This window comes from Osmia bicornis, chromosome 11, assembly GCF_907164935.1.
Source record: "Osmia bicornis bicornis chromosome 11, iOsmBic2.1, whole genome shotgun sequence".
Taxonomy (NCBI): domain Eukaryota; kingdom Metazoa; phylum Arthropoda; class Insecta; order Hymenoptera; family Megachilidae; genus Osmia; species Osmia bicornis.
Genome location: NC_060226.1, coordinates 1,550,365 through 1,577,218, shown reverse-complemented (window position 1 = coordinate 1,577,218; position 26,854 = coordinate 1,550,365). Strand labels below are relative to the sequence as shown.

The following is a 26,854-nucleotide window of genomic DNA, read 5'->3' as shown; positions in this document are numbered from 1 at the left end:
TTTGAAACTTTTTTTCACGGGCTATTTTACAATTGAATTGTAATTAACATTTTAATTTGTGAACCAAGGGTATAAAAATGATTAGAAATCAATATCTCGTATATAGATTTAAGATTTATTTGGTAGAGTTCATCCAATTGTTGGTAACATTTTTGTACAACCTACGGAGTTACATTCTTACCGTATATTAAAAGTTAAAGAAAAGTCAATAGAAAAGTATTAAGAGTACAGTTTAAGTACACAACGCGCTCATATACTAACAATAAGAATTTTCATTTACTGGCAGACATTGAATCAGTTTTAGTCTTACTTATACAAGATTTCCATTGAGAATCAACTAAAAAAGATATGTTTTTCACTCGCTGAAGATTGAACGGGTGTTTCCCACGGAAACAAGGTAACCGAAGGGAAATCGTACAATTACTAGGAACTGGTGTATCAATTTTCCGACACCACGGGACATATTTTTTAATTTTGCCTTTGTTTTTCAGCGACGGGTTAACATTTGGCATCTTTTACAGGAAAGCACGACGATTACATTTAATTCGCACTCCTGGTTAAAGTAATACGCTCTTTAAAAATGAAGAAAAACAAATGGCACATCGTTGTCGCGTGGATGTCTCGCAAAAAAAAAAAAAAACTAGAGAATTTTTTCTCTCGGTAAATATAAATAAATAGAATAATATTAATATATTAATATATAATATACATATATCTACAACATGGAGTTTCGCTTAACGTAAAAACAGGAATATTTGTTCGTAGCTTTATTTATATATTCCCTTTCAGTCGCAAGCAATTAACCGCTCGACTGTCCATTTACGTTGAAAGTTTTTTAGTGTATAAAAGTGCACAACGATCACTGATTTTTTTTTCGTGTTTCAACGGAGACTTGATTGAGAGAAATGAATGTCACATGGCAGACAGTCAAGCGGTTGACGCTTGAAACTAAGATCGTCCAAACATTTACACGCGACCTAATTAGAATCGTACATGTTATTACAATTCCATATAACCATCAATGCGCACGCAACTGTAATTTACGCAAATAGGTAGACGGGGGATTTTGTACAATACGTGGATAGAGAAAAGCATTCTCGACGAGCAGTGGTGGGCTATGAAGTCGGTACGGTGCTAAGTACAAGTCCAATATTAGGTAACTTTTTATAGTTAACAGATTTATCAGCTTTTCGTTAATCGCTGCATTCCAGTACACTGTTGTAACGTCAAGTACATCGATTGAAAATAAATTAGTTCCATTAGGGAATTGGATGAAATGTATAGAATTCAAATGGACCGCAAACATGTTGAAATTAGATTAAAATGAATCGACTCTCATCAGTTTACGTGTTTCGCTAATATCGAAATTCTGTATCCGTGAACAACGCAGGTTTCATTGCTTGGTTGCTGGTTGAAAACACGAAGGGCAACGATTCAGCGTATCGGTTTTCGATCGAACCTCGCGTAAATCGCTGACAAACTTGTGCCATAATCGTAATACGAGTATCTTTTGTCAGACCTAAGTATTTGTGGGTTTAACCGCGATTTTATTTTCTCTTTCTCTCATTTACTCGCTCACTGATTCTTTCGCTCTCTTGTAACTCGCTGAACGGTAACGTTCTTTAGAAATGTTTCGAAAATGTAGGATAAAATTTGTGGAGGTTTCGTTCTCGACCAAATGGATTATTCAAATCAGAGCCTTATAAATGTTGTATAGCACAGCAGTGAAATCACTTTTACGGCTTAATCTTTCATAACGTGGATTGGTAAATACAAAGGCTAAATCAAGGAGAATACGACCTGTTTTATCACAAATTTTACCCTCTGTTCTCGACGCCCGTTTATGTAAAATCGATTTCTTGTCGGTTTCAGCCACCTGTTACCGGATGTTCCACGTTCACCAAATCATCCAGCTCGCGCAGTCTTCTAGAAATTCATTCGCTCCTGCACAACGGCACACACCTGCAGACAACAGATTTCTATAACAGTTCAAAAGAAGATTGCGTTTTTCAAAACAGCCTGAATAATAGAAGAGAAATCTAAAACGCGGACGTACCGTTGTCGAAAGTTCAAGTGTTCTCAGGTTGATTCAGATTACTGTTCAACAGCTCGGTGTTGGCGTTGTTCGCGTTCAGCCTCTGTTCCTCTTTCAGCCTCCTCTTCTTCCGCTTGTTCTTCTTGTGGACGCAGAGGAGGCTGATGAACAAACAGAAGAGGAACGCGGCGATGCAACAGGCGACCACTATCCACGTGGTTCTCGCCTTCTCCGTTTCTATCTGAAATCGCAGAATCTCCGAGCACCGTTCGTAGAGCTCCGAGGTTTTGTTGCTGAACTCCTGCCTCGGCGAGCATCCACGTTCCTCCTCGTCCGTGCAGTTGAACACGGGATTCGAGTGAATCCCACGAGCATTCAACCACGCGTTGAACGCGAGACACTCGCATTCGTTCGCGTCGAACTTGATCGGATTGCCGGATAGATCGAGGAGCTTCAGGGAGCAGAAAGGTGCCAGGTCCTCCGGCGAAACTGCAGCGATGCAGTTATCGGAGACGTTCAGGTGCGCTAGCGATGGTACAGGACCGAGCTGAGGTATCCTGCAGAGGTTGTTCTTGGAGAGTTGCAGGAAAGTCAGAGGTGACCTTACGTCCATTCGCCTGAACACTACGTCGTCTAGCTTGTTGTCGCAGAGGTAGACCTTCCGGAGGTAAGGTAACTGGAAGAGATTCCTGGGCAGATCGCGGCATCCGTTCTTCGATAGGTCTAACACTTCCAAGTACTGGAGATTACTGAATGCCCCCTCGTGGATGTCCTGGATGAAATTGTCGCCCAGGTATAGGTACGAGAGGGTTTTGTACGCTGCTAAGCTATCGTTGGTCAGCTTTCGAATTCTGTTCACCGAGGCGTCTAAAATCTGTAGGAAATTATTAATATTTCCAGGTTCCTCTGTTATAACGAGGTTATTCGAAAGTTTCGCTTTCCACGACTCACTTGTATGTCTGTTTTCAGGGTGGATGGAATATCGTTGAGACCCAGATTGCTGCAACGAACCTGAAACATCGAGTACGCCTTGCTGTACCTGCAGGTCTTCAAAGGTAGATCCTGGTCCAGGATCAACGTCGGGTTAGATCCGAGGACCGTTGCTTCTGGGACGATACCGACAACCAAGAGCAGCATCGAAAGTCCATTAACGAGAAATATGCTCATATCTGAAAACGAAATTTTTCTCGCTGAAAATCGAAAACGATATCGAGAGACGTTGGCGACGTTCGTGGAGGTGCGATTTCTTGCAGCAACGTCAGGGTGATTTTTAAGCTAAATTAAAACACGGTTACTGGTTCGCGGAGAATTCGTGGCATCGTTAACGATGGAACCACTGGACATCCTTCAGGAGGAAAACTTGGAAAATCCGATACAACGTAGAGTCGAAGCGGTATGCGGTATGCGGCATTAAATTTCAATGAATTATTCTCGTTTGACCCAGTAGGTGGTCGCTTTCGGGAATGAACAATGAACAGAGAATTTCTGATAGGTATTCTCGAGACACCGCGTCTCTCAGGGAGGTACATGAGTTTACAGATTCCGTTGAATCTTTCACTAGCCTGGAACACCTATCGAAGTCTATTTCGGTCGGGAAACTGTCCTTCGACCGGGAGCTACTTTTAAAAGGATTCGGAAGTTTATCCTGAAATTACAGTGACGTAAAAATTGAACTTACGAGGCTTCGTTAGAGGTAACCATACACCCATCAAATATTTCTTCAAATATTAAAGAAACCGTCAAAGAAGATTTTCTGTTCGATCAGTTTGATACGAAAGAAGATTCACAACCGTCCGGGTGAGTTTCGAGGGAAGACCACGCGAACGAGCGACGTCTGTTTATTATAGCAGGCTTTGATGAACTGCAGAGGCGGCTAAAGGTAAGCAAACGAACTATATTCTCACGAATAAACTCGCTCGAGATACATTTACCGCTTCGCGTCGCGAAATTCGAAGCCGATGATCCTTCGCGTTCTTTAACTGCGAGGCGCTTAATCCGAGTTGCTACTTTTCGCCGATTCGATTCGATTCGATTCGATTCCGCCTCGATGAAAATGCAAAGTGTTTAAAGTTTCAAAAATCGCTTAGCTCGACGTGTTAGGATCGCATGAATTTTCAACAAGCTCCTGGATATCGAAGGCACTCAAGAGACGGCTGCTGCTTTTCGATTAGAAGGCCGAGTTGCTGCAGCTAAATGCTTGTCGTTTCGGAGCCAGCATATGGAAGGAAGCATACTATTTTCTAGAGAGCACCTCTTTCTTTTTGAAACAGACTCTATACAATGTATGTACGTGACGGAAAGGTTAACAGAGATCTGGTGGATGAAGAGAGGAACCGAAATAGACGGTGTTATCGCAAAGGTGAACGCGTTACACAGCAACAGGTCTGCGAAATGTAATGAAAGAAGAGACTAGCAACACGATCGCGTTTATCCACGGTACTGCTCTCGAAAATGATTCCTTGCAATTGTGCAGAACGTGAAAAATTAATTATTCTAATCAAGAAGGGGATGTCGAAGCATGAAATCGCGCGAACAGTTCCGAGGATCCGGCTGGGTCAAACTTGCGAAAATTCAATTTGATTCAATTAGGAAACACGAGTTCGCTGAGACCTGTATTGTTACTGTTTCTATTGTACAAGTACTTGACTATTTGAACAGTGCGTTATCTAAACGCTTTTTCCTCAACAACGCTGATAAATATTGTATAATATAGCGAGTACGTAGGTACACGTTTCGCTTACGGGCGAAACTTTTCAAAAGGTAAATTGAAAACGAGCTCTCGAGTTTGTCTACATAACGAGTTTTATAAATTTATTTTTAAACCTTCAATTTAGCTTATTTTCTTACGGTTGCTTGCTTTCCAAAGAGAGTTTCGCTTGAACTTGTAAACATTTTCCAGTAAAACGAGATAGACTGCGAAGAAGAGAGCTTTCGATTTGTTTTCGTTAATTTCGCGACAAGTAAGTCGTTAAACCGTGACCAGAGGCAATAAATGTTCCCATTTCGTCCTCGAACACGAGCAAACAGTCTTTTCGTAAATCAGTGAATCTCTGAATCGTTTGATCCGTGATTCTCTAGCGAATTTTCGCTGCTTCGCGATCTAGAAAGCAGGAACGAACGTTCGCTTTACCAGCCGTTTCAACCTACCGGATTATTCAAAAAGAGCATCGTATTCAACATCGAGGCACTTTGTATTTGAATAATCTCTCTGTTTCTTTTCATTTTCTCGATTCCGACAATTTTGTCAATTTCGGGGATCAGCCGGGTCTAGAATAATAGGAGCTTGACCTATTGGTTCATCATGATAAAAATAAAAACACGAATAAAATTGGAGAGAACGAATATTCGTATCTCGGTTAATATTCACGGTTCGGTTATCCGAAAAGGCGAATGCTTTCAACGGACTGAAACGATCGCAATCATTGCTTTGCATATTTTTTCATCACGAGCAATCCATCGGAATTTTACCTAGTTTCGGCATAGACCAAAGTATTTTCGTTCTTTTTAACGGCAAAAAAAAGGACAGACAACCGTACAGTCCCTGGCTAACGAAATTAGGACCACGTACGAAAATTTCACTTTTATGGCTATAATAGTAGAAAATTGTCTTGGGTCATTCAAATTATTACTAACTCTGCAAAGGGTATATCAGGATAAGATGGTCAAAAGTGCCCTTTCGATAGCTTATCCCAAAAAACCATGGTACACCAAGTTTCAACCCTATACCTCAACCGGGAGGGTAGTTACAGGATAAGAAAGAAAAAGTAGTTTTTGCCATATTTCTCCTATTTATCATTATGCAAAATATCTGCAAAAATTCTAAAATATTCTAGACATGTTTCTTTATGATTGTCGAAATTCTTTTTCTCTATGAAAATCGTACAGACATTCTTCATAACTTTTTCGATACGATAACTAACGATCGAACGGGTAAATGGAAGGGAATTGAAATAAAATAAAACTCGTTTAGACAAAAGCGATTCGGCTGAATGGAAACGACATCTATTTCCATTTTAACAGCCTAAGTAGATTAGAATGGATTACGTCTACTCGAGACGGATGTCTTGTCAAGATAATGTTATATAATAATTCTTTGTGGATAACGTTATCACCGCGACACGTTTGCCTTCAGTTTCGACACAATTTCAACTTGTTGATTGAGATTGCGAGAGTATTTTACACGAGTCATTTATTATAAGTTTCATCAGACGTTTATGATATGTATAGAATGTCTGAAATTGTCACGAAAAATCGTTAAGTTCTTCATCGTTTCACTTCCGGCTGCCTTGTTCGAATCTTAAGCATCGAACTCTCTGAAAACTTTCATCCTAGCTGGACGTTCCGACATACAGCATTTATGATCGACAATGATTCCGTCTCTTAGAATTCATTGAACGCTCAATTTCTACTCCGAAGCATTGAAAAGAGGAAACCTGTTAGCATTTTTTTCTTTCCAAAGGAATATTGAGAGTAATTGAGCGTTAAAACGAGTCGCGAGGAAGAAATAAATTGCTGTTTGAAAGCGGAGGAAAAGAGTATTTCTACTTCTAAGGAAGCAGAATCTTACGAATTCAATTTTTATTCGTAAGGAAAGGTATAGGTGTGCCCGTGTTCGCGCGTTAAAACGCTACCGCTTCAACAAAAGCAGCAAAGCTCTCGTTTCTTCGTGCTGCTTAGTATTCACTTCCAACTCGTTGACCAACTTCTTTCGCCCTATCAAGCCGGAACACCTCGGATAAACTAAACTTTTTAATTATTCCAAGAAAAGAACATCCAAAGACGAGGTTCAGGCTACGTTCCATTAAACCTGCCGCTTTAAATCAATCAAAATGACAACGTTGCGACCAAGGATTTGTTGAGAGGCGCGGCTAAAATTCGTTGGTAACAGTTAAAGGTCGTGGAAGATCGATCGGAAGCGGGATTCCCGTGGAAGGTTAAGGAGCGGTGCAATTTTAGCGTGTTGCAAGTGCAAGCGACGATGCGTCTGGAAATAAAACGTATCCGAGGAGAAAAGCAGCAGAAATAACAAAGCGATCGAGCGTCCCGTTCTGGAAACAAAACCTGAGACGTCCCGACGCTGTCGCGATAAAGGTTGACGGCTCGTTTTCGAAATTTAAACGTTCATAATTCTCAACGACTGTCTCAGTGTTTACCAGCTGAATGATACGCGAACAGACCAACGGAATCGCCCGTTATTTGTTTAATAACTGAACAAATGAAAATGCTGCTCGATCCAATCGCAAACAACCGTACAATTTCAATTTGCAAACAACGCTCGATGAATTCCCGATCACGTAAATTGATATCCGAAAGAATGAAAGGCTATTTCCGAATAGCTCCACCAAAATTGAGAACGGAGCTTCGGTATACATATAACTTAAATTTACTACAAGATACCGATTAAAGTTGGTTTCAGAGCTGGATGTCTTACTGTTTTCAAGATGTCGTGGTAAGGCTAGGTTAGGCTAGGTTCCATGCATGCACAGTATCGAATAGCGCATGCGCAGTATTGAAGAGCGCATGCGCAGTATGGAATAGCGCATGCGCAGTATCGAATAGCGCATACGGTAGTCCCAAAATCGTACAAAAATTTCTTACCACGATAAACCTATTGAACCCTCTTTGTGTCGAGTTTATTAAACAAGATAAAGGCAAAAAGTAAGGATAAGCTTCCGAATGGCCCCATCAAAATTGAGAACTCAGGTTCGGTATATAACATAAATTTACTACAAGAAACCGATTAAAGTTGGTTTCACAGCTGGATGTCTTACCGTTTTCAAGATATCGTGGTAAGGTTAGGTTAGGTTAGAATAGGTTCTGTGTATGCGCAGTATTGAATAGCGCATAATTACCGCGATATCTCAAAAACGGTAAGACATCCAGCTCTGAAAGCAATTTTAATCAGTTTCTGGTAGTGAATTTATGTTATACCGAACCTGAATTCTCAATTTTGATGGGGCCAACAAAAGCAAAGAAGAATTTATTTACGACCGGTCCATTCCCTTACTCTACCAATGTAATCAAAGCTTCGGGGCTATCTTGCATTAGTCCGGCTCATTATTTCAAGCAAATTAACAAAGCGCCGTTCTACCCTCCCGTATTTGGGACGGCTAAAAGGCAATCGGTTGGAAGATCGAGCATCAACCTTGAAACACTTGCGAGAAGGGTCGTTGCCACGAAGGGTCCAGAGCGATGGAACAGAAAGAAAAGGAATCAGTGTCGAAGGTCGAGAGAGAAACGCAAGGTAAACGACCGCCAGGAGGAATCTGCGGTGTTTCGTCAAAAATTCAAACGCCAGCTTTGAAGCCGGTGCAAACACCGGGACCAGATATTTTCCCAGCAAACATTCGTACTTCTCGCAGTTGGCTATTAACAATTAGTTCAACCGAAGCTGTAGTTTGGAGAGAAAATAACGGAAAAGAGAGCGAACAGGGATGGTAATCGGGAACAGGACACTATCGGGAGAAATACGAATCTTAATCCCTTTTGTTACAGCAACGAACAGCGCACGGTTTACCCTGTAAAGGCTTGGGTGTTCGATTAAATTCTTGCCAGTCGTTCGCGTGGAGAACATGGCTGACTTTAACAACGCAAATAACAACGCTCGGTATCGTTAAAAAGGAAAGTGTACCTTTGGCAAACGATCGTCTAGCTAACCAAACTTTCGACCTGATTCCTTTCCTACGAAATTCCCACGATTATTTGCCACGTAACTGGAATATTTTCACCGGCATAGTACGTCCGTCTAACACGGTTTCCCGTTTATTGCGTGTTCCCGAAACGAGTTGCAATTCGTGACCCTCTTGTCACCGGTTGTTTCTCGCCCCCAAAAAGACACCTGGAATGCTCGCTTTTTCTACCTTTAGCCCAGCCGAATCGATTTCCGTTAACAAACGGAAATTCGAACGACAGCTTGCAGGCCTGGTTTGTTAGCTTGAGGCTTTCCGAGCGTGAACCCTGTGTTCCCAATGTTTTTTCCAATCTGATGTTTCGGATAACGCGGTAACACGCGTACCCCCCGATTGATATAAATGCCCATCGAATTAGGACAACTAGAAATTTTCAGCATTTTTCACGTTCTCCGTAAAATTAAAAGGCCTGTTTAAATTGTAATGAATAATACACTACTACTGTACAATATCAATCATAGCGTCCGTTCGTCTAGTGTATTTTGTAATTTCAAATAAATTATTGAAGTTCGAAATTATTTTATTAAATTATCTTAATTAATTTAACGCTTTTATTAAATAATTAAATTTATGATATTTGCTGCGGTTAAACTTGGACTCCAAAATCAGTGCTTTTACAGTAGACGAACGGATACTACGATTGATATTGTACACTCGGTCCCATCGAAGTTGTCGCAGTGAAGTTGGCGCACTAACGCCGCCGCGGCGTGAATGCGTTAGCGCGCCAACTTCACTGCGACAAGTTCATTGCAACTCAGTGTACATAACATTATTAACAGATATTAATATCTTGTATTTCTATCATTTGCCTCGATGACAGTTTGTATCCTTTCCGGCATGCTCCGTATACATTGCTTGATCATATGCTTCATATCTTCATTATTTTCCCAAATATCTGTAATTCTTATTTTCAACTCAGATAATGAGTTGTAAATAAGTCTCTTGAGTGGGCTCCAGACAAACATTCGCACCCCACATCATTTTATTTTCATCACAATAATAATTTGAAACACCAAAGACAATCTTCCATATATAACATACTATTATAGCCATAAAAGTGAAATTTTCGTACGTGGTCCTAACTCCATGCCCAGGGACTATAGTTTAGGCTCTTTGTTGTTTCTACCGTTGTACGCGAGCACGATAGGTATCGTGGGTGATAAATCGTTTCCAACGCGAAAGATACGAGCCATGAAATATTCTGGCTGTTAATAATTGAAAGTTCGATCTTCTTATTCAAATCTTTGCGAACGCGGCAATCAGTGGCCGAGAGGAACTTTTGCTACCTGCTAGAATTCACTTTTCTGTACGCTCTTCGTTATCTCGTAATAGAAAAGATAAACTTTTGCTCTGTAACGCGCAGAAAAATCAAACTTTTCGACGCGTATTTCTTCCTGATAACGAGCATAAGTTACTCTTATCGAGAATAATAAAAATGGTGTATGAAAAGATAAGAGGAAAGAGGAAAACAGGTTGCCCAGAACGAAATGCGTTTGCACTTTTTCAGGGAAAGACGGTGGTCGTTGACACCGCGGTGAGACGAATCTTGGAAGGGGTTGAAAATTAACCCGAACGTAGAAGGAACAGAGAGGCGATTAACGCCCGGGGCAACAGCATTAGTTGCGTTTTCTAAGCAGCTTTGTTTCGCGACCTCGTTTACGGCCTCCGGAGCAGAAGAGAAGAGAAGAGAGGAGGAAACTCCGGCTACGATGACTAACGGATAATTTCATTTGACGAAGTTGAAACGGAACAACGATGGCTACGGCTGATGGGAAGGATATTAACATAGAGAGAATGGCGGTACGTGCCGTATAGCCTGGGATTCATTTCGTTTTTCCATTATTATTTTTTACCAGAGCTAGAGGCAGGAAGCGAAGCGCGAAAAATATTCTTCTAACATTCCCGAGCTCGGACCGTTGATGAAAATCCACCTGCTCTTTATTTCGATCTGGCATTTGCCAGCGGACCGTGGCATAAATAAGATACGATTTTCCTCGAAGGAAAATAGAAAATAACTAAAGGAGATATTTATCGGAACGATCGAATCGAAGCGGGCAGTATGGTTTAGAAGCGGCGCATAATAGGGGTAGTGCAACAAAAGCTATGGGTTTGTTCCTTTTTCCACACGAGTGTATAGGGCTGGAAAAAAGGAAGGCAACTCCTGCAGCCAGGGAAAACGAGTTAATGGCCAGTTATGAACTTTCTTCATCTAAGTTTCCCCACTACTTTTTTACGTATAAATTGAATTTTTTATCGGGCATTCCGTGCTCCTTAACGAGCATCTCTTTAGCACTTTGGTCGTAAGAAGTTTCGGGATCAGGCCGATCAGCCGTGTAAATTCCTCGAGGAAATATAAATCTCTGTCTTTTGCAATCTCTTCCATTTTTTTCTCTCTCACTCTGTCTATTTCGAAGAACGCTAGGTGGGTCCGAAAATGGATCCCGTTCCGATCGAGGCAAAGAAGCAAGAGTTTACCGAGATGGATCACGGGGAAAGCTAGAGTTTCCATCGGTTCTACTCGAGAATCGCACTTGCCCGTAAGTAAGAAGGATCCTCTTTGGCCCGGAAACGAAGCAGAACGTGCTCCCTCGGTGTATCTTACTAAAAATAACAACCGCTTCTCTGCTACGCTCGCAACGCGAGTCTCGATTTTATTTATTTGATTCTTCGTCCCGTCGACGTTGAGGACCGGCCTGGAATTACCGACATTCGTCCGGGCAACTCGATTTCCCGTCGCCTCTTTGATCGACGCGCCGTTTTTCGCGCGATCCTTACCTCTCGAGAATTTTCAATTACCTTCGTTCGACGCTATTCGAAGCGAATTATGCGAGTATATTCCTGGCAAGAGAAAAAGGAACAAGCAGCACTAAAGAAGTAAACGCGATTAACGAGCTAACAACCTCTACTTGTACCGAGATTTATAGACCGCCCAGTTTCTTTCGACCTGTATCGTTTAATTTCGTAAGAACACCAGCAACGGCAGCTTTCCCTTTCCTTCGGGTAGGTTATTAGAGAAACAGGGAACGGTATTTCAGGAGTGGGTCAAGTTTACTGTTTCTCCTCGTTTCCGCGGCTGCTACGACTACGTAAATTCAAACCGTTGTCCTTGCATTCTTTTCCTTCGTTTTTACGAAACGAAACTCGAAGAAGAATCGTTGCAAAGTTTTGTAACCGAGTCTGAACTGGCAAGGGTAGCTGAAAGGGAAAGACGAAGCCGCGTTGAAAAGCAATTTAATTCCGTGTAAACGATTCGAACGAGATCATCTTCTGCATTCAGCTAGCGTCCCGAGGTATCCGCGTGGTCGCGTGCGACCGAGATTTATGCGTTCCAATGGTGGTCTGGCAAGCAAAGTGCATCCAGCTAGCGTTATCGCCTTCCGTGGAAGTACTTCTTAACGATTGATTGTGTCACGGTGAATCATCGACTACCGAAACGCACAATCATCGCCGATTTTATGTAGAATTTTCGTAACGGATTCGTTAAAAATAAAATGTCCAACTGATTGTGAGTGGAGAACTTCCTAATTCTACCGGGTGAATGAAAGTACACGATGTATAGGGGCGATGTTGATTCTCGCACGATTTATCGATCGCGAAGTGATCGACGAGGGAAAGCCGGTGAATCGGATATCCGTCGATTCTTCGTCCCTTTTTTTCACGGCATTGTTCCACGCCCGAATGCCGAAGACTGACGAAGCGTTCCGTTATCGCTCATGATAACAAGCATCGTTATAGAGAAACGATTCGACGCGATATCTGTTCGATTTAATCGTCGATCGAATCGGCTATAGAGAAATCGACTTCGTTAATTGTCGCGCAACGCTTGTGGAAACGCTCATTCTCGATGACAATACGACCGATACTCGGAGCGAACGCAACGAGGTAAAAAAGGGAAAAAGTTTAGTATTCAAAATTTCATTTCGAATGGAAAAGCAATGGTAACTTCGCTGAGTAACGCGTCATCGCTTTATTTAACTGAGAATTGTCAGGTAAGAGGAAGTAGGCGATCCGTAACGAGATCGCTCGCGAGTTTCAAGCTTCCATTGCGGTCGGAACTAGGATCTCGTGTCACTTTATTCTCTGGCAGTGACTTTCATGTATCGATTACGTAACAATTAGTCCTCGATTCCGGGTTAACCGGTTGCCTGCTCTAGAAACGAGAACGGCTCTCGTCCTCGAATCAGAAATTCAAGAGAGCGCGCGTTCCATCCGATCGCTAGTCACGTTTCATCCCATTCTCTCTACCACCACTCGGCGAATCGCTCGAAATCAAAAACCAACATTTCATACTTTCCGATCGTACGATCGTTAGGTTTCTGCCATCGCGTGATTGCATTTCGTTGCATGCAACGAAACAAGAAGGAGCCTCTTGCTACTCGGCCACCGGATATAATGTTGGAAAGGGCAAATATTATTTTAACGGTCGATTTATAGAGTGGTCCCGTCAGTCTGACGAGAAACAGGCATTGTTGTTTCCACACCGTTTTACGTGCGTCGAGCGGCGCACGCGTGCACTTCCTTTCCTCTCGGAAGCCGCTAATTATAAACAGCCGCGCGAATTCGACGGAGCCGGCCACAGTCCGCCCCCTTTCGTTCATAAAAGAAACTTGAATCGATTTCAAGCGACTTTAGAGAATCTTGGTCTTTTCGACCGGTTCGATTAAACGGAAGCGAAGAGGGATGGATCCGTAATGAAATTGCAGGCTGGGGCGAACTATAAAGAGGGTGGAAAGTGGCTCGAGAGGCTACACGAAGAATTAATAAGAATCATCGGGCTGAATAATGCTACAAAGCTCGGCCCTCGAAAGTTGAAAAGCCACCGCACGACGAATAAGCGTGGAAAAAGTTTCGAGCAGCTCCTCCAAAGCGGCCGGGTGGATCGGTAATGAGAATATTTCGATCCACGCTTCATTTGCAAACAGAATATAATTCGAATATCGGTTATATCGCGGCAAAGGTAGCAATCCTACGGCGGCGTTCAACGAAAGATTTTCAAGCGTTTTTCCTACGCTTTTCATTCGCGTTGAAACCTATCGAACCCTCTTTGTGTCGAGTTTATTAAACAAGATAAAGGCAAAATTGAGAACTCAGGTTCGGTATATAATCTAAATTGACTACAAGAAACCGATCAAAGTTGGTTTCAAAGCTGGATGTCTTATCGTTTTTGAGATATCGTGGTTAGAAATTTTTGTACGATTTTGGGACTACCGTATGCGCTATTCCATACTGCGCATGCGCTCTTCAATCCTGCGCACGCGCTATTCGATACTGTGCATGCATGGAACCTAGCCTAACGTAACCTTACCACGATATCTCGAAAACGGTATGACATCCAGTTCTGAAAGCAACTGTAATCGGTTTCTTGTTTCTTGTAGTGAACTTAGTTTATATACCGAACCTGAGTTCTCAATTTTGGTCGGGCTATTTGGAAACACAGCTAAAAGTAATCTATTATTTTCTTCTGAGAACGTCTCGATCAACACCGTTCGAATATCCTCCTCTATACAAGTTCTCAGTTTCCAAACTGTTTATAGGAACAGATAAGGGCGTCGAACTACGCAACATTCTTCTTCCCATACAGTTAGTTCTGTTGCATCGTTCGAAGTTTTAAGACGTACGTTCCTCGAATTAAAAGAAAATAATAAACTATCTTTTCTTTAAATTTAGAAGCAGGAACGGCTTGTTTTATTTATCACCGTATCCTAATAGTTTGTTTATAGCGAGCCTGGATCACTCGACTTGCACATTTATGTACCGTGAAACGCGTGGCCGTCAAAGCGTTAAAGGGTTAAAGGAATCTAGCAAAAGGTACGTTCGTGAGCGCACATAAATAGAGACGTCAGGCTACAAAGTGTTTCGTTCGCACCAGGAAGTGTACAGTTTAAAATGGTTCCGGCACGTCCATACGAAACAAGGTCCTCTTTGAAAATCACTTCAAAAGTTAGTAGTCATTTTGAACTGCTTCTGCAGTCGACGAGGCAGAAGAAGAAAAATCATTCAAGAATACGAGGTTGTTTCTCGTCTTCTTGACCTTATGCACCAGGACATCCTCGTCACCGGATGACAATATCCCTGAAGGCGAGCTAGATCATTAGAGGGGGTGACGAAACGAATCAAAGTCTCTGGAGAACGTTTGACGTGTTCCCGATGAAGGCAGCCATCGCAGAGAGGATCGCACAAAGCTCTCCCGAACGATTTCTCATTCATCTTCGGTCGAAGCTTCATAAATATTCTCTGCAGCTTGCTGGGATATATTGTGCGCGTGTATCCATTGCGCCGAGTTCTCATCCCGGACTTGGACAAATGAACCCACGGAAATTCTGCCACCGTTCTCCTATTCTCCCGTTGCACGCATCAACCGATGGGAAAAACCACCCTCCCTCAGATATCAACCCCTTTGACAACTCTATGCTTTTTCCAAATTTATTCGACGGGCTCGTGCTCGATCGCTCACCGGTTTCAACGAGAATTATGAATATTCTCTATTTCCATGTTTCCTCACCTTCTCCCCTTTAACCCGAAACACACCGAAGCTTCTGCTTTCGTTTTAAAACCCTTTGCACCGGCGGTCCTTCGCCCTCTCTTTTTCTACACTTTTTCGACCGATATTTGCAAATCAGAGACGCGGAAAATAATAGATATCGATCATGTTTAAAATGACTCTGATATTCCGCGAAATCTTCTTTTCTTCGAAGGCATCTTAACAATGCCGTCACGTTTCACCAAAGAAGATTATTATCGGATTCCATTGAAAGCACTTGTCTTTCTCGGTGAATCATTACGCGACAATATCGCGCATAATATATAAACGTAGGTATCTAGGATACAGAATGAAAAATCGCCGAGGTATCGCAAGCTCGTCGCCTTCGAAGACCTTCGAAGACCGGTAGCGTGACACTCGATATCAATACGTCCACTGACATTCGATATTAATAATGTATTGCATATCAGAGCGGAATCAATCGTATCAAATAGACGAGGACAGAATGCAGCAGCTCTTTTCCTCTTCGCATCGCCACGAACAAAGCGGCGCAATTCGAGATGTATTTGAAATTGCGCGATCCGCTTGCCAGCCGTCAAATTTTTCATTTTATTCCTCGCGCTTTTGAAACCTTCGAATACTTTGAAGACTAAACCGATTTCTGAAATCAAACACGTTGATTTCAGCGAGCTTCGAATCTCGGTTGGCCGATTCGGAAATACGAGGCGAGGTATTAAAGTTCTTTCAAGATTTAAACTGAACGCCGGACGGGACAAACAAGGCAGACTTTGAATGGATTAAGGTGGGAATTTCATGTTTCAACGGGCCATTAATAATTGGCTGGTCGGGTAACCTGTTCATGGTTGGCGTTACACGAGGATGGAAACGCTTTTTGGGTCAAGAAGAACGGATTAAATTGAAGGACGCTCATCAGCTAAATTTAGGCAAGGTGGAAGAAATCGAGCCTCGGTTTCTTCCGCTTTACGACACTTATCAAAACCACGTTTCTTTCGCTATTACGATTCACGGCCGGCTAACGAGAATTCAAGAATTCTACGTTTATTTTAACGAAAAATGAGATGGTTCGTTTCGCTGGAGGTTCATTAATACCGCGTTACGAACAAGAAACGAAACTAATGCGGGATAGAACGTAGAACAGCATCGCTTTGCTCGAAAGAACGTCCTAAAAAGTAAGTGGAAAGAAAGGTAATTCACCTTCCAGTTTTGTTCCCCGGAGGGAAAAAGCGGCAAAGAAGCTCCGGGGGTCATAGAAAAGTTCTTACATTATAGGAAACTGGAAAGCTTCTTCAACCTTTGCCGCTTAACACGTTCAATGCCACGGGGGGTCAGTGATGATTACCGATGTAGATGAAAATTTTATCGGATAATTCCGCAAAGAGGGAACAACGAAGATATCGACAACGCGAATCGACAAGTTAGAAAATGAAATGAATTTTTAAATTCAAACTTGTACCGCTAGGAAAGTCAGCTTGTAAACGATTCTCGTCACGACACGTCCTTCTGTATAGGAATCGATAATTAATAGACGGTCGATTTAACGAGCAATCTACTTGTAATTAAACAGCTGGCAAAAAAGTTTGAATCAAGTAACAGGTGTCGCGTTCTTGTTTCGCCTGCGAACGATCGATCTATCCGTTTATCGAGATGTTACTGCATACTCTATAACGATTCCGCTGCGATGTGCATTCCGTAGATGCAACGGCCTTGAAACGTGCAATCAAGTATTCAGAAGAGGTGATCGCATAGTAATTTAGCGAAGATGCAGTTAGGCAAACGAGCCTTTTTCTATAGAACTCGTTGCGTTCATTCTTTTCCTCGAGTCGCTGCGAACGATGCGCCTACGGCCTCTGATTGGGAACCGTGTGCCCGTTTTTCACAAGCTCTCAATTGTGATGCAACGGAATTATGCGAATCTCGAATTAAATAAAAGATCTCTGAGAAACTAGAAACTTTAAATAGGTCCTTCCCTCGAATTCTCTTTGTTTCTCTACTCGACGAATTATTTCGAACAGATTAATACAGTGTTTCCCAACCCTTTTTGCGCCATGTCCCACTTAAGCCTATGTAACGTAAACATAATTTTTAATATTCAAAAATTGAATTCTTCACTGAAGAAACTTAAATGATAGGTTTTTCAAAACATATAATGGAGAACCGAAATTCAAGTAGGAAATAATTTTAATGAAAGATTTTTCTATATTATTAGTAATTATGGACGTTTACCCAGCTCGAGTAGCGACTGAGAGTCGCCATACGGTTAATTTTCGAATCGCCCCCCTTAACAATCAAATTGGCCCCCTGTGAGACGCGGCTCTAATCGCGAATAATCGCGTGTCGCGGGGGGAAGGATAAAAATCGGCAACGAAGTATAAGGAAATCTGGTTGTTCGTTCGCTAACTCGGTACAGAAGAAGTTTGCACGCTGTTCGCGCGTATCCAACTTCCGGAATGAAATTTCCCGCTAATTTCAAGAAGAATGCAGACCCGCTACCACTGTCCTCCAGCTGAACTACGTAATTATTCCTTCCCTATAGTTTCGTCCCTTGCCATTCTCCTTCTCTTTCACTCTACGTTTTTCCCGCTATCCATCTTTCTTTTTCCCTGCGTTTTCTTTTTTTTTCTCCCCGTTCTTGTTGCCGTGGCCGGTGTTCCGTGGCCCCGCTAGTTCTCCCATTAACGCTCATTAACATGCCCCGTGCAGTTTTAACTGGAACATCGATTTCAACGCGACTCCGCTAAAGCCTCCCTTTTCCTTCTTTTCCTCTATCTGGTCGCTTCGAAACGGAGGAAACGCGACTGCCGCAACGCTGACTACTAACTGAAACTGAAATGCACGTTGTATCGTTACTGGCACATCCACAGAGATAGGGGATGTTTTTCTCCGACGTTAAACGGATCCCCTACCATCCATTCACGTATCTCCTCGGATTTTTTTTTCCTCTCGGACGGAATTAATTTTGATCTTTAATTTAGATAGCTATCACGGTCGCGTTTCGTTGAATAAAATTAATTCGACGTATACTGATTCGAGCAGCGAGTTCGCTGCCGGTTCAAAGATCGTTCGACGTTAATCGCTTACCCTCTCTCGGAACGATATTTCATTTTTATACCGATACGCAAAGAAATATGGGAGTCGGCGACCGTGGAAGACGCGTTTCACTGGAAAGCGGAACAATGAATAAAATATCTATTTATTCAATCGAAAGCTTTAATCGTTCCGCAAAAATTATTTTCATCGTTCGCGATCGAACAACGGAAAAGAATAACGTATGCAAGGAAACAAAGAGGGAATGTTTTTTGTTCCATCGATTTAACGTTTCAAGAGCAACGTTAAGGAAGCAAAGGTAACAAGATCGGAGAAAGAGATTTTTCCGGAGGTAATTGAGGTACATAGTCGGTGCCGATAGCAGGTTCTCGGTGAACCAACGATCAACCAGCGAGGTAGATGCAATTATAAAAATAATATCTAACAAATCGACGAGTGGATGGAACAAGACCCGGAACATGCGGGGCTCTATCTCGTCGTTGAAACAAAGTTAACGATTAACCGTTCGTTGTTCCACGAATGCGATTGTATACCGAACGTTACACGAGGATCAACGCGAAAGACAATTTGTCTGAAGCGGATACAGAGGAATTGAATTTCACGTTTCTCGATAAAACGGGGCAAACATCGTCGGCAGTTCGTGTACCAGGGGGGAAAAAGCGGCGGGGTTATCGTATGAAAATAATAAAAGCAAACGATACAGAGTTGTAAACACGGGAATGTAATAACGAGTCTCGTCGGTTCGACTGGAAAAGCGAGAGGCGAAAGTAAGTTTGACGGTTGGCTACCTTATCCTTTCGGCGAAAACAACGATGTTGGCTCGGAATCGATGGTCGAACCATCGACAGCGTTACGCTGGAAACAGCGCGGAACAGAAATTGGTTGATGGAAAAATTTCCATGACTATTGACATAAAGAATTACGAGAAAGTCACGATACTGCTTTGACCTATTTCGATCTTATTCGGTCGATGGGTGGGGTGTTACATCTGTTCCAGGTGTACGTAAATCCTCGAGACATTGGGTGACACAGAATAGAACCCTCGGCGAGGCAGCCGTTGTAAAAGAACGGTTGGATCACCGGACAAGCTGAGGAGAAACGGTGTTCCGGGAAGAAAAGTATACCTTCGTATAATGGAACGCGTGAGCGGACAAAGAGAAAATGCTGATTTGAGTGCGAAACGCGAGCCCGACCGATCGCGTTGCACAATGAAGCAAAAGGCAATTATTCGCTCGCGTTCCCGGGTGAATGGGAAACCAACCGACGCGCGCAAAGATTATTGCATTTGGCTCCGATGCAACAACGTTTAATTACCACGTTTAAATACGTGAACAATCGTGCGGCGCGTGCCGTGCGTAACGATGGGTCGAGAAACCCTTGGAAACGCTTCGAAACGTGCGACGAAAGCAGCCAACCGATTCGAATACTGCCACCTAAAGCAGAACTTCCAGACAGTCTTGACATACGTCGCGTGACTCGATGAGTTTCCAACGTTTTAACACCGATCCCACGGCACCCTATCCTCTACTGTAGATAAGGATTCGTGACACCTGAGAAATCGTCAACCTTCAACCCCTTGCATTAAGACTTTCCTCCTGGCTCGAGCGCGCCGCCAACTGCGTCTCGCTAAAAGTTTTTCGAATCGTAACGGAAATTAACGGCAGCAAAGAGCAAAGAAAGAGGAACCCCTAAAGTTTACCCCTCTATTTGTACTGAAAGCTTCCAACAGATGGCGCTACAAGATCCGATAACTACTATACGTGACGTTTCATTCTATCGGCCAAGTCTTAAAACTTTCAGCGTGTCTGAGATATCAATCAATGCTGGCTTCTACTTGCTTCAAAGTTCCTGGAAATCGTCCACGCTGAAAACCATGTAGAAAACGAAGCATAAGAACTTTTCTCCTGCGGAAAATTCGTCTAAATATTGCCGCAACATCTGACCAGTCTTCCTTATAAGAAAGTTGATAAATCAGCCGTTACCTTTCCTTTGTCGCTGCGCAACCGCTTTCGCAGAACCGACAGAGAGAAAAGCAACCGTGCACGCGTACAAGCGATTATTTTATTTTTCGAAAAGAGCTGCACCTCCGGGCGGTTAACATCGGGGATAAAAAACTGACTAATCTTTGCCCCGACGCTGAACTGCGAACCGCGAATTGAATATTTAACTCTGGAAAAAGGATGCGGGGATATGCACGAATTCAAAGGGATGGAAAGTTTTAATTGCAGCAGCGAATATTATTTTAATTAAAAACTTGTCCCGGGTTCTTCGTTCGACGATTTCGAAGAAGAGGAGCCGCGAGCGCCCTCTTTTTTTTCTATCAAGAACAACCGATTTTTATCGTTGCAGGTTATATTTGTTTCGACCCTGTCCACGAAACAACCGCGTGTTTACATAGCAAACGAGACGGTGGGAAGCAACGGTTGTTAGAGATTAGAAGGGAAAAAAGTGTGGTCGAAAGCCGATTTATCAACGCTCAGGAACATAGATTAGCTTTCTTGCCGATAACGCGAGCGGAACGTCGAAAGAAAAGTAATTTAACTCGATCTTAATCCTTGATCTATGGTCGTTGCACGGGAAGAAATCTCGCAAGACGGTTCCATCGAGAAAGACTCGCCGACCTCGCCATCCTTCTACCGCTTCTTCTAAATGGATCTTAAATATTTGCCTCGAGTAACCTCGATCCTCGTGCAATTCCCTCACCGGTTGTCCCGTAACTGATGATGAAGTAACAAAAAAAAAGCTAACCTTATACATAACGACAAAGGTGGTAATTACACGTAATGGACCTCGAGTTAAATTTTTAGGAATTCGACGCGTCCTTGGACCGAAAATATCGACTCGTGTTTCCGTCAGTATCGATACGTGCACCAATCGAGCAACAATCGAGCGCGACGAACGCTCCAAAGACGTTTCCGATATCTACGTATCTATTGTAATTCGTAGGTTTGAATGGGTCGCAAAAAGTAAGCAGACGGGAATGCGATCGATTTCTCAGGAGACGAGTCGCAATTCCTTTTGCGTCGAAATTGTTATATTCGGAGCATCGCGTGGAGCGTAGTCGATCTTTCCACGATAACAAGTGTAAGTAACTTGGAAAACAAAAGTCGACATTTTCACCGATGGAACGAGGACAAACGCGTAGTAAACGTCGATTATGCGTTTCGAGTAGGCAGCGAACGAGCACTCGCACTCGAAACAAGAGCTAGACACTGCACGACCGGTAAATCGGTTTGAAACAGAGATACCGATTGCTACGTTTCGCTTACCCATCTTCTTATCGTGCCATCCCCAGGATACGTTCCGAAAGTGCCGCATGGTTACGTCGTTAGATCAATTTTCTCTTTTTTTTTTTTTTTCAGTTTTAGTCTTGAGTTTTTAAGCACCCTGTCTTTTTACACGACCGTGTACGAACGAAACGACGTTGCACACACGTATGAGAACGCACCGTTTATAAAACCGGTAAATAAACATCACAGCGTAGGCACGACCGAAAGGACGATCGTCGGAGCGTCGTGTATCCTTGCTTGAAGCTACATAGAAGCAGGTTTTACCGCGTCGTTATTACCATTCCGACGTCCGTTTCCGAGAAACTGCTCTTCCAGAGTTCCTGCCCGAGCAGTTTTTACCGTTCCCACATGACTAACAGGTTGACCGTGAAACGGCAAACGAAACTTTCCTCGATACACTCTGCACCGAATGCTGTTCGCCTGTTTTCTCCCTCTTTCCTTCTCACTCTCTCCCTCGCGGTACGAAATGGAACAATTGACCGTTACGAGAAGGGTAGGTTACACAGGGGCAAGCAGAAAAGTGTGGCGTATCGAAGGACTTGTTGCAACGTGCCGCGCTATTTCGTTCTTTAGAAAACGACTCAAAGTCCTGTTCCCCTCTCCCGTTCCCCCTCTCTGGCCAGTGAAATATTATTCCGAACGAGTTTACCGAAGAGATCCTTGAGAATCAAACGAGCGAACGCCTGAGAGATGCAGATGCACTTTGCTATTTGACCACCGAGATTCAAGAATTCCCGCCGTTAACGAACACGGTTGACCATTCTCGTTTTTCTTCGTTGTTATTTGCCTTGATTCCGATCGGTACTGAATATGTTTTTCGTTCAGAATTTGAAGAAAAATATTGGCAGAAGATCGAATTAAAAAATCGTGAACGAAAGGATTGACGCGTGACGCGCGATGTTACTCCGACGACGCCTCGCACTGGACTGCGAGGTTGCTCGTTCAGAGCGAGGACCGATTTAAAGCTCCAGCCCCAGCTCGTCGAGCGGTATCTCGAGCAAGGCCGATTTTCCTGCCAGTTTTCCTCGTGATTGCAGCTGAAATTGAAGGCATGCCCTACGACACGGATAAGAGCTGACAGGTAATTAACCTTCTAGGTGACGGTACAGTACCGGACAAAAGGGATTGCCACTCGTTGACAGCGTCAGAAATCATCGGAGCATAGTACTCTCGGTGAGTAATTTTTGAAGACGAACGATCGGTATCGATTAGTCGGAAGCGCCGTCAGGTAAGAGTACCGGAGATGAATAGGAGAATCGATAAATTCCGATCTCGTGACCGGATTCGCTACACCGATTGGAGAAAACGTTTTGAGATCCGTTCGAAGAAAGTACCTGCCTTCTAAGTGCTCCTATCTCGAGCTAAAGATTATATCCTCTCGTATTCGTAATCGATGAGTCAGTGCAATACCTATTATTCCTAACGATATCTACGTTATTTTATATCTGTAACGATTGTTTCACCTTCGAGCTAAAAACGTTTCAGACCACATGTAACATACTACAGATACGTTTACATCTTTCTTTGAAAAGAACGATTTTATCGACACATTATCGTACTTTGTATCTTTGAATGAAATCAAATCCAACGAAAATATTTGTCGATGATTTGCCAACGTAACGGTTTAATTAATTTCGTGATAATTACTTCGCTTTCTTTTCTATCAAAATTTTTACTGAAAAAAAAAAGCATACGGTATATACCTGTAACGCCCTTTATGCTCCTGGTTCAAAGGCCCGTCCCCCTTGGCTGTCCATTGTTCGTTATCTCTGCCTATGCATAGGGGCCGATCTTATATATATTTTTCAGGGGTTCAAAACCATAATGGAGTGAAAACAAAGAACATCGCCGATCGGAATATCTAGAACTACTTACCCTTTCATAATATTCGAAATTTATTTGAAATAACGAACTTTTCTGTGGGAATATATTTTTAAATGAAAAAAACAAGAATTCCTATTGAAACTGGCAAGTATTCCTTTCTTACCGACCGGTTAACAACCAAAGGACTTCAGCCGTTTAGTTGTACACGGAAGCATAATAACAATATTCCTCCAGACGGAACTACTTTACAATTATTAATTTTTCATCTCAACTCTACATTCTGTTCAGAGTATTCGACGACCAGAAATATACGAGTTTTCTCGTGTAACACTCAAAGGACAATTTCGTTGCAATAACGGGTTATGAGATTCGCGATGTACCCTTTGAAACGATCGCATAACTGTTCCTGGGTATTTATTCCTTTCAATGAAAATGCAAACTTGTACGAAACGAGGAATGTTAAAGGAAATCAATACCACAAGTCATTATTCAATTATGTATTTTGAAATATTATATTTACATACCAATAATACTAAATAGATACTGAATAAATTTTAGTTATCTGGAATAGCCTCCAAGCCCTGAAATAGAAGAATCATATTAAATGTATTTATTGATAAACAACTAATATTTCAAAGATGACTACAAGTTACCTTTGGCTTTCTATAGTCACCGGTTAACAACTCATCCCTATCAGTCATAATTGCAGTCCAATCTAAAGTAAAGTCTCTCCTCCTTGGCTGTAACAATAAAATATGTAACAATTATTACAAACTCATAATCGGTAAATGAAAACAATATACTTATGTATAGAGGTTATGTTACAAAAACTACTTACGTTTCCATAAACCAATTTTTCTACATAATATGGAACTAACTGTGGTACTACATAGCAAACTGCTATTATACCCATCGTAGGAAGTATTTCATACCACATTTTTAATAAATTGTTATTAAATCACAATCCTCCCAAATGGAACTTTCATCTAGAATTACGTCATTTGTATTCGACCGATATGCTAGGTATTTATACGCGACATACAACATCGAGCAAAGCAGCCTTCCCTAGGGGAAATGACATTACAGAGGAAGCAGGACCATCTTCCCTATGTTGTCATTCTCTCTAGGGAAGAGTGAGAGGGATAGCACTATTTTCCATGGGAAAACCTTCTATGCTCGGTGCTGTACATACATATGTTGTACAAATGATTAATAAAAATATACACCTTACCCCGTGAGGTTGTTGCATAAGTCAAGCATTACTATATTTAAATAAAGTGTTCGTGCTACTATCTATGTCACCGTTTATGTCTTAACAGAGTTGAACAAATTCGGACAGATGCAATAACATGATTTACTCTCTGGAAGATAATGATTGATTGGTATCGATTATTCCTTTCTCAAATACCAAAGAAATTGTAACAATATTATTTACTAATGAATAAGAATACTATTTTGTATTAATTTTTCACAGTTGCGCTCGTATGGAAGTTGGAGTTAAATTTGTTACATCCCTGAAATTATTTAATTCAAGAAACACAGTATTTTTAAACAAAAGCTGACGATGTTTTGTCCCAGCAGCGTTTTAGCGCATTTAGCGAAATTTGTTGTGACAATTGGTTGTATGAGAGCTCTTAATAATTATTACGGCAAAGCAACCACTTGGTCAGTTCGTGCCTTCCAAATGCAACTTTTACACTCAATGGTTGGATTGCTCAGATTTGGTAAGGGAAAGATTTTCTGATATTTGTACATTTTGCATCTTGCCATTTGTATAGTATATTTTTAAAACAGCATTATCTGTACAGGGCCCCCTAAAAGTTCATCTTATAAGTTATTGGGGGTCACGCAAAGGATTAGTTGGTATGAAACTACATAAGGGTATTGTATTTGACTTGTAAATATAGGACCCAAAGGAAGAAGACGTGTTTTTAATTCTTCATTTGTAATATTTCAATTTTGTTGGAACAGGTGAGAAATAATATTGTAATTCAGTGCACTAATTCAAATAAAATATTTCATAAAATGAATGGTTAAACAAATATGTTATTCAGTAACAGTAGAGTAGTATTTATTCAAATATTATATTAGTTTATACATTTAATATAATGTTGAGTAAATATTGACTTTATTTGTGCTTAGCGCATGATATAACAATTTTGTTTAATGTTGTATGCATGCATTGTTTACATATATATGTTGCTTTTTTTCAAACACACATATCATTAACTTCTTGTAGTATGACTTGCTTTGATGGTAAAATGTATTTGCATGTGTAGTTTTGAACTAAACTTTGTAGTTCCTTAATGATTTTGTACATATGATACTGCTTGAACTTTTTGTGTCTACATAGTAATTATGAATGTTAAAAAAAAGTATTGTACAATCTTTTCCTTACATATAACATTTTCATACAATAGTTATTAAACATCTACTTTAATCCCATTACTTTATTGATTACATTAAAATGTGATTTTATTACTAACATTTGTTTCTGCAAACTTTTTTGACATAAGCTTCAGTACCTCAGGAGTTACAAATTATTTATGGTTCCTGTTATAATTAGAATCTGTAGTAATTTAAATATCTGATATTCATATTATTTCTCGCAAGTTCCAACTATTCTTCAGACAATCTTAAAACTACATCAATATATTTTTATGTGATTTATAAACATTAAAATCAAATATTATCATGTTTTATTTCTTCTTGGTTTACTACAAGGTTTTGTTTAATAAAATGATTTGAAAGTTTTATAATATTTTTATAAATTACATCTTGAAAAACATTTATGGCTATTTAAAAACAATTAGTTCACGCTATAACATATAGTGAATATAGAGGCACTGATAATATTAACATCCAACATTGAACACATTATTTTTAAGCAATATTACTTGCAGGAGCTCCATTTATCACATCAGCAATTGATGTTACAAAGTACTTAAGGATCTTTTATGACTGGTACTCCAAGATTGTCGATGTTATACCTTTGGCATTATTTACGGCTGGTTTCTTACACGGATATGGCGTTAGTCAAAAAGTTTGGCTTACAGTATTGTCCTTAGGTGTATTGCCAATATTTTTTTACCTACAACCAAAGAGAAAAGAAAGTCAGATGAGAAAGCATCAATTGTTAATGAACATTATTTATACCTTACAATTGTTGATGATCACATTGGTTGGTTTAAGGAATAGTAATTATAATGTTATCAGTTTAGTTGCCTCCTATATTTTTGAGCGTTTTTTCATTGACGAATTTTGTTATTATTATGATATACCAAGTACTGATCTGACCCAGTATTCTTTGTGCTTTATAGAGATTTTTATGGTCTTAACTTTGAATGAACTGTAAATGATTGTATGTATTATTATTATTATATTTTTACATATTTAAGGAAATAAACCGAATCTTCATTTACCTGTTTTTAAATTTATAACTATTTTTTAATGTGTATTGTACAATACA

General features: G+C 41.2%; 2 protein-coding genes and 1 long non-coding RNA gene across 7 annotated transcripts; 2 read left to right on the top strand and 1 right to left on the bottom strand.

Moving 5' to 3' along the window:
* Window positions 1-94: 94 nt before the first annotated feature.
* LOC114879983 (tsukushi) lies at window positions 95-24,316 on the bottom strand. 4 transcript variants are annotated; one of them, XM_029195487.2, is made up of 4 exons: window positions 21,541-22,503; window positions 2,987-3,204; window positions 2,057-2,909; window positions 95-1,979 (listed from the first exon to the last, which is right to left on the bottom strand). In XM_029195487.2, exons 1-3 carry the CDS (start codon window positions 21,587-21,589, stop codon window positions 2,070-2,072), a joined length of 1,107 nt encoding a protein of 368 aa, XP_029051320.1. In that variant the 5' UTR covers window positions 21,590-22,503; the 3' UTR covers window positions 95-1,979; window positions 2,057-2,069. The 4 variants fall into 4 exon arrangements, 3 of the variants coding, with proteins under 3 accessions (XP_029051320.1, XP_029051321.1, XP_029051322.1); XM_029195488.2 differs by having other exon boundaries at window positions 95-1,962; XM_029195489.2 differs by lacking the exon at window positions 21,541-22,503 and adding an exon at window positions 3,714-3,865.
* On the top strand, window positions 3,211-23,459 carry LOC114879986. Of its 2 annotated transcripts, XR_006829899.1 has the most exons (4): window positions 3,211-3,728; window positions 3,801-3,914; window positions 22,659-22,734; window positions 23,371-23,459. It is a non-coding gene; the product is annotated as an uncharacterized LOC114879986 (long non-coding RNA). The 2 variants fall into 2 exon arrangements; XR_006829898.1 differs by lacking the exons at window positions 22,659-22,734; window positions 23,371-23,459 and adding an exon at window positions 10,232-10,306.
* Window positions 24,317-24,674: 358 nt separating the features above from the next.
* LOC114879984 lies at window positions 24,675-26,806 on the top strand. Its single transcript, XM_029195490.2, has 3 exons — window positions 24,675-24,767; window positions 24,860-25,109; window positions 26,289-26,806. Exons 2-3 carry the CDS (start codon window positions 24,950-24,952, stop codon window positions 26,738-26,740), a joined length of 612 nt encoding a protein of 203 aa, XP_029051323.1. The 5' UTR covers window positions 24,675-24,767; window positions 24,860-24,949; the 3' UTR covers window positions 26,741-26,806.
* Window positions 26,807-26,854: the final 48 nt, after the last annotated feature.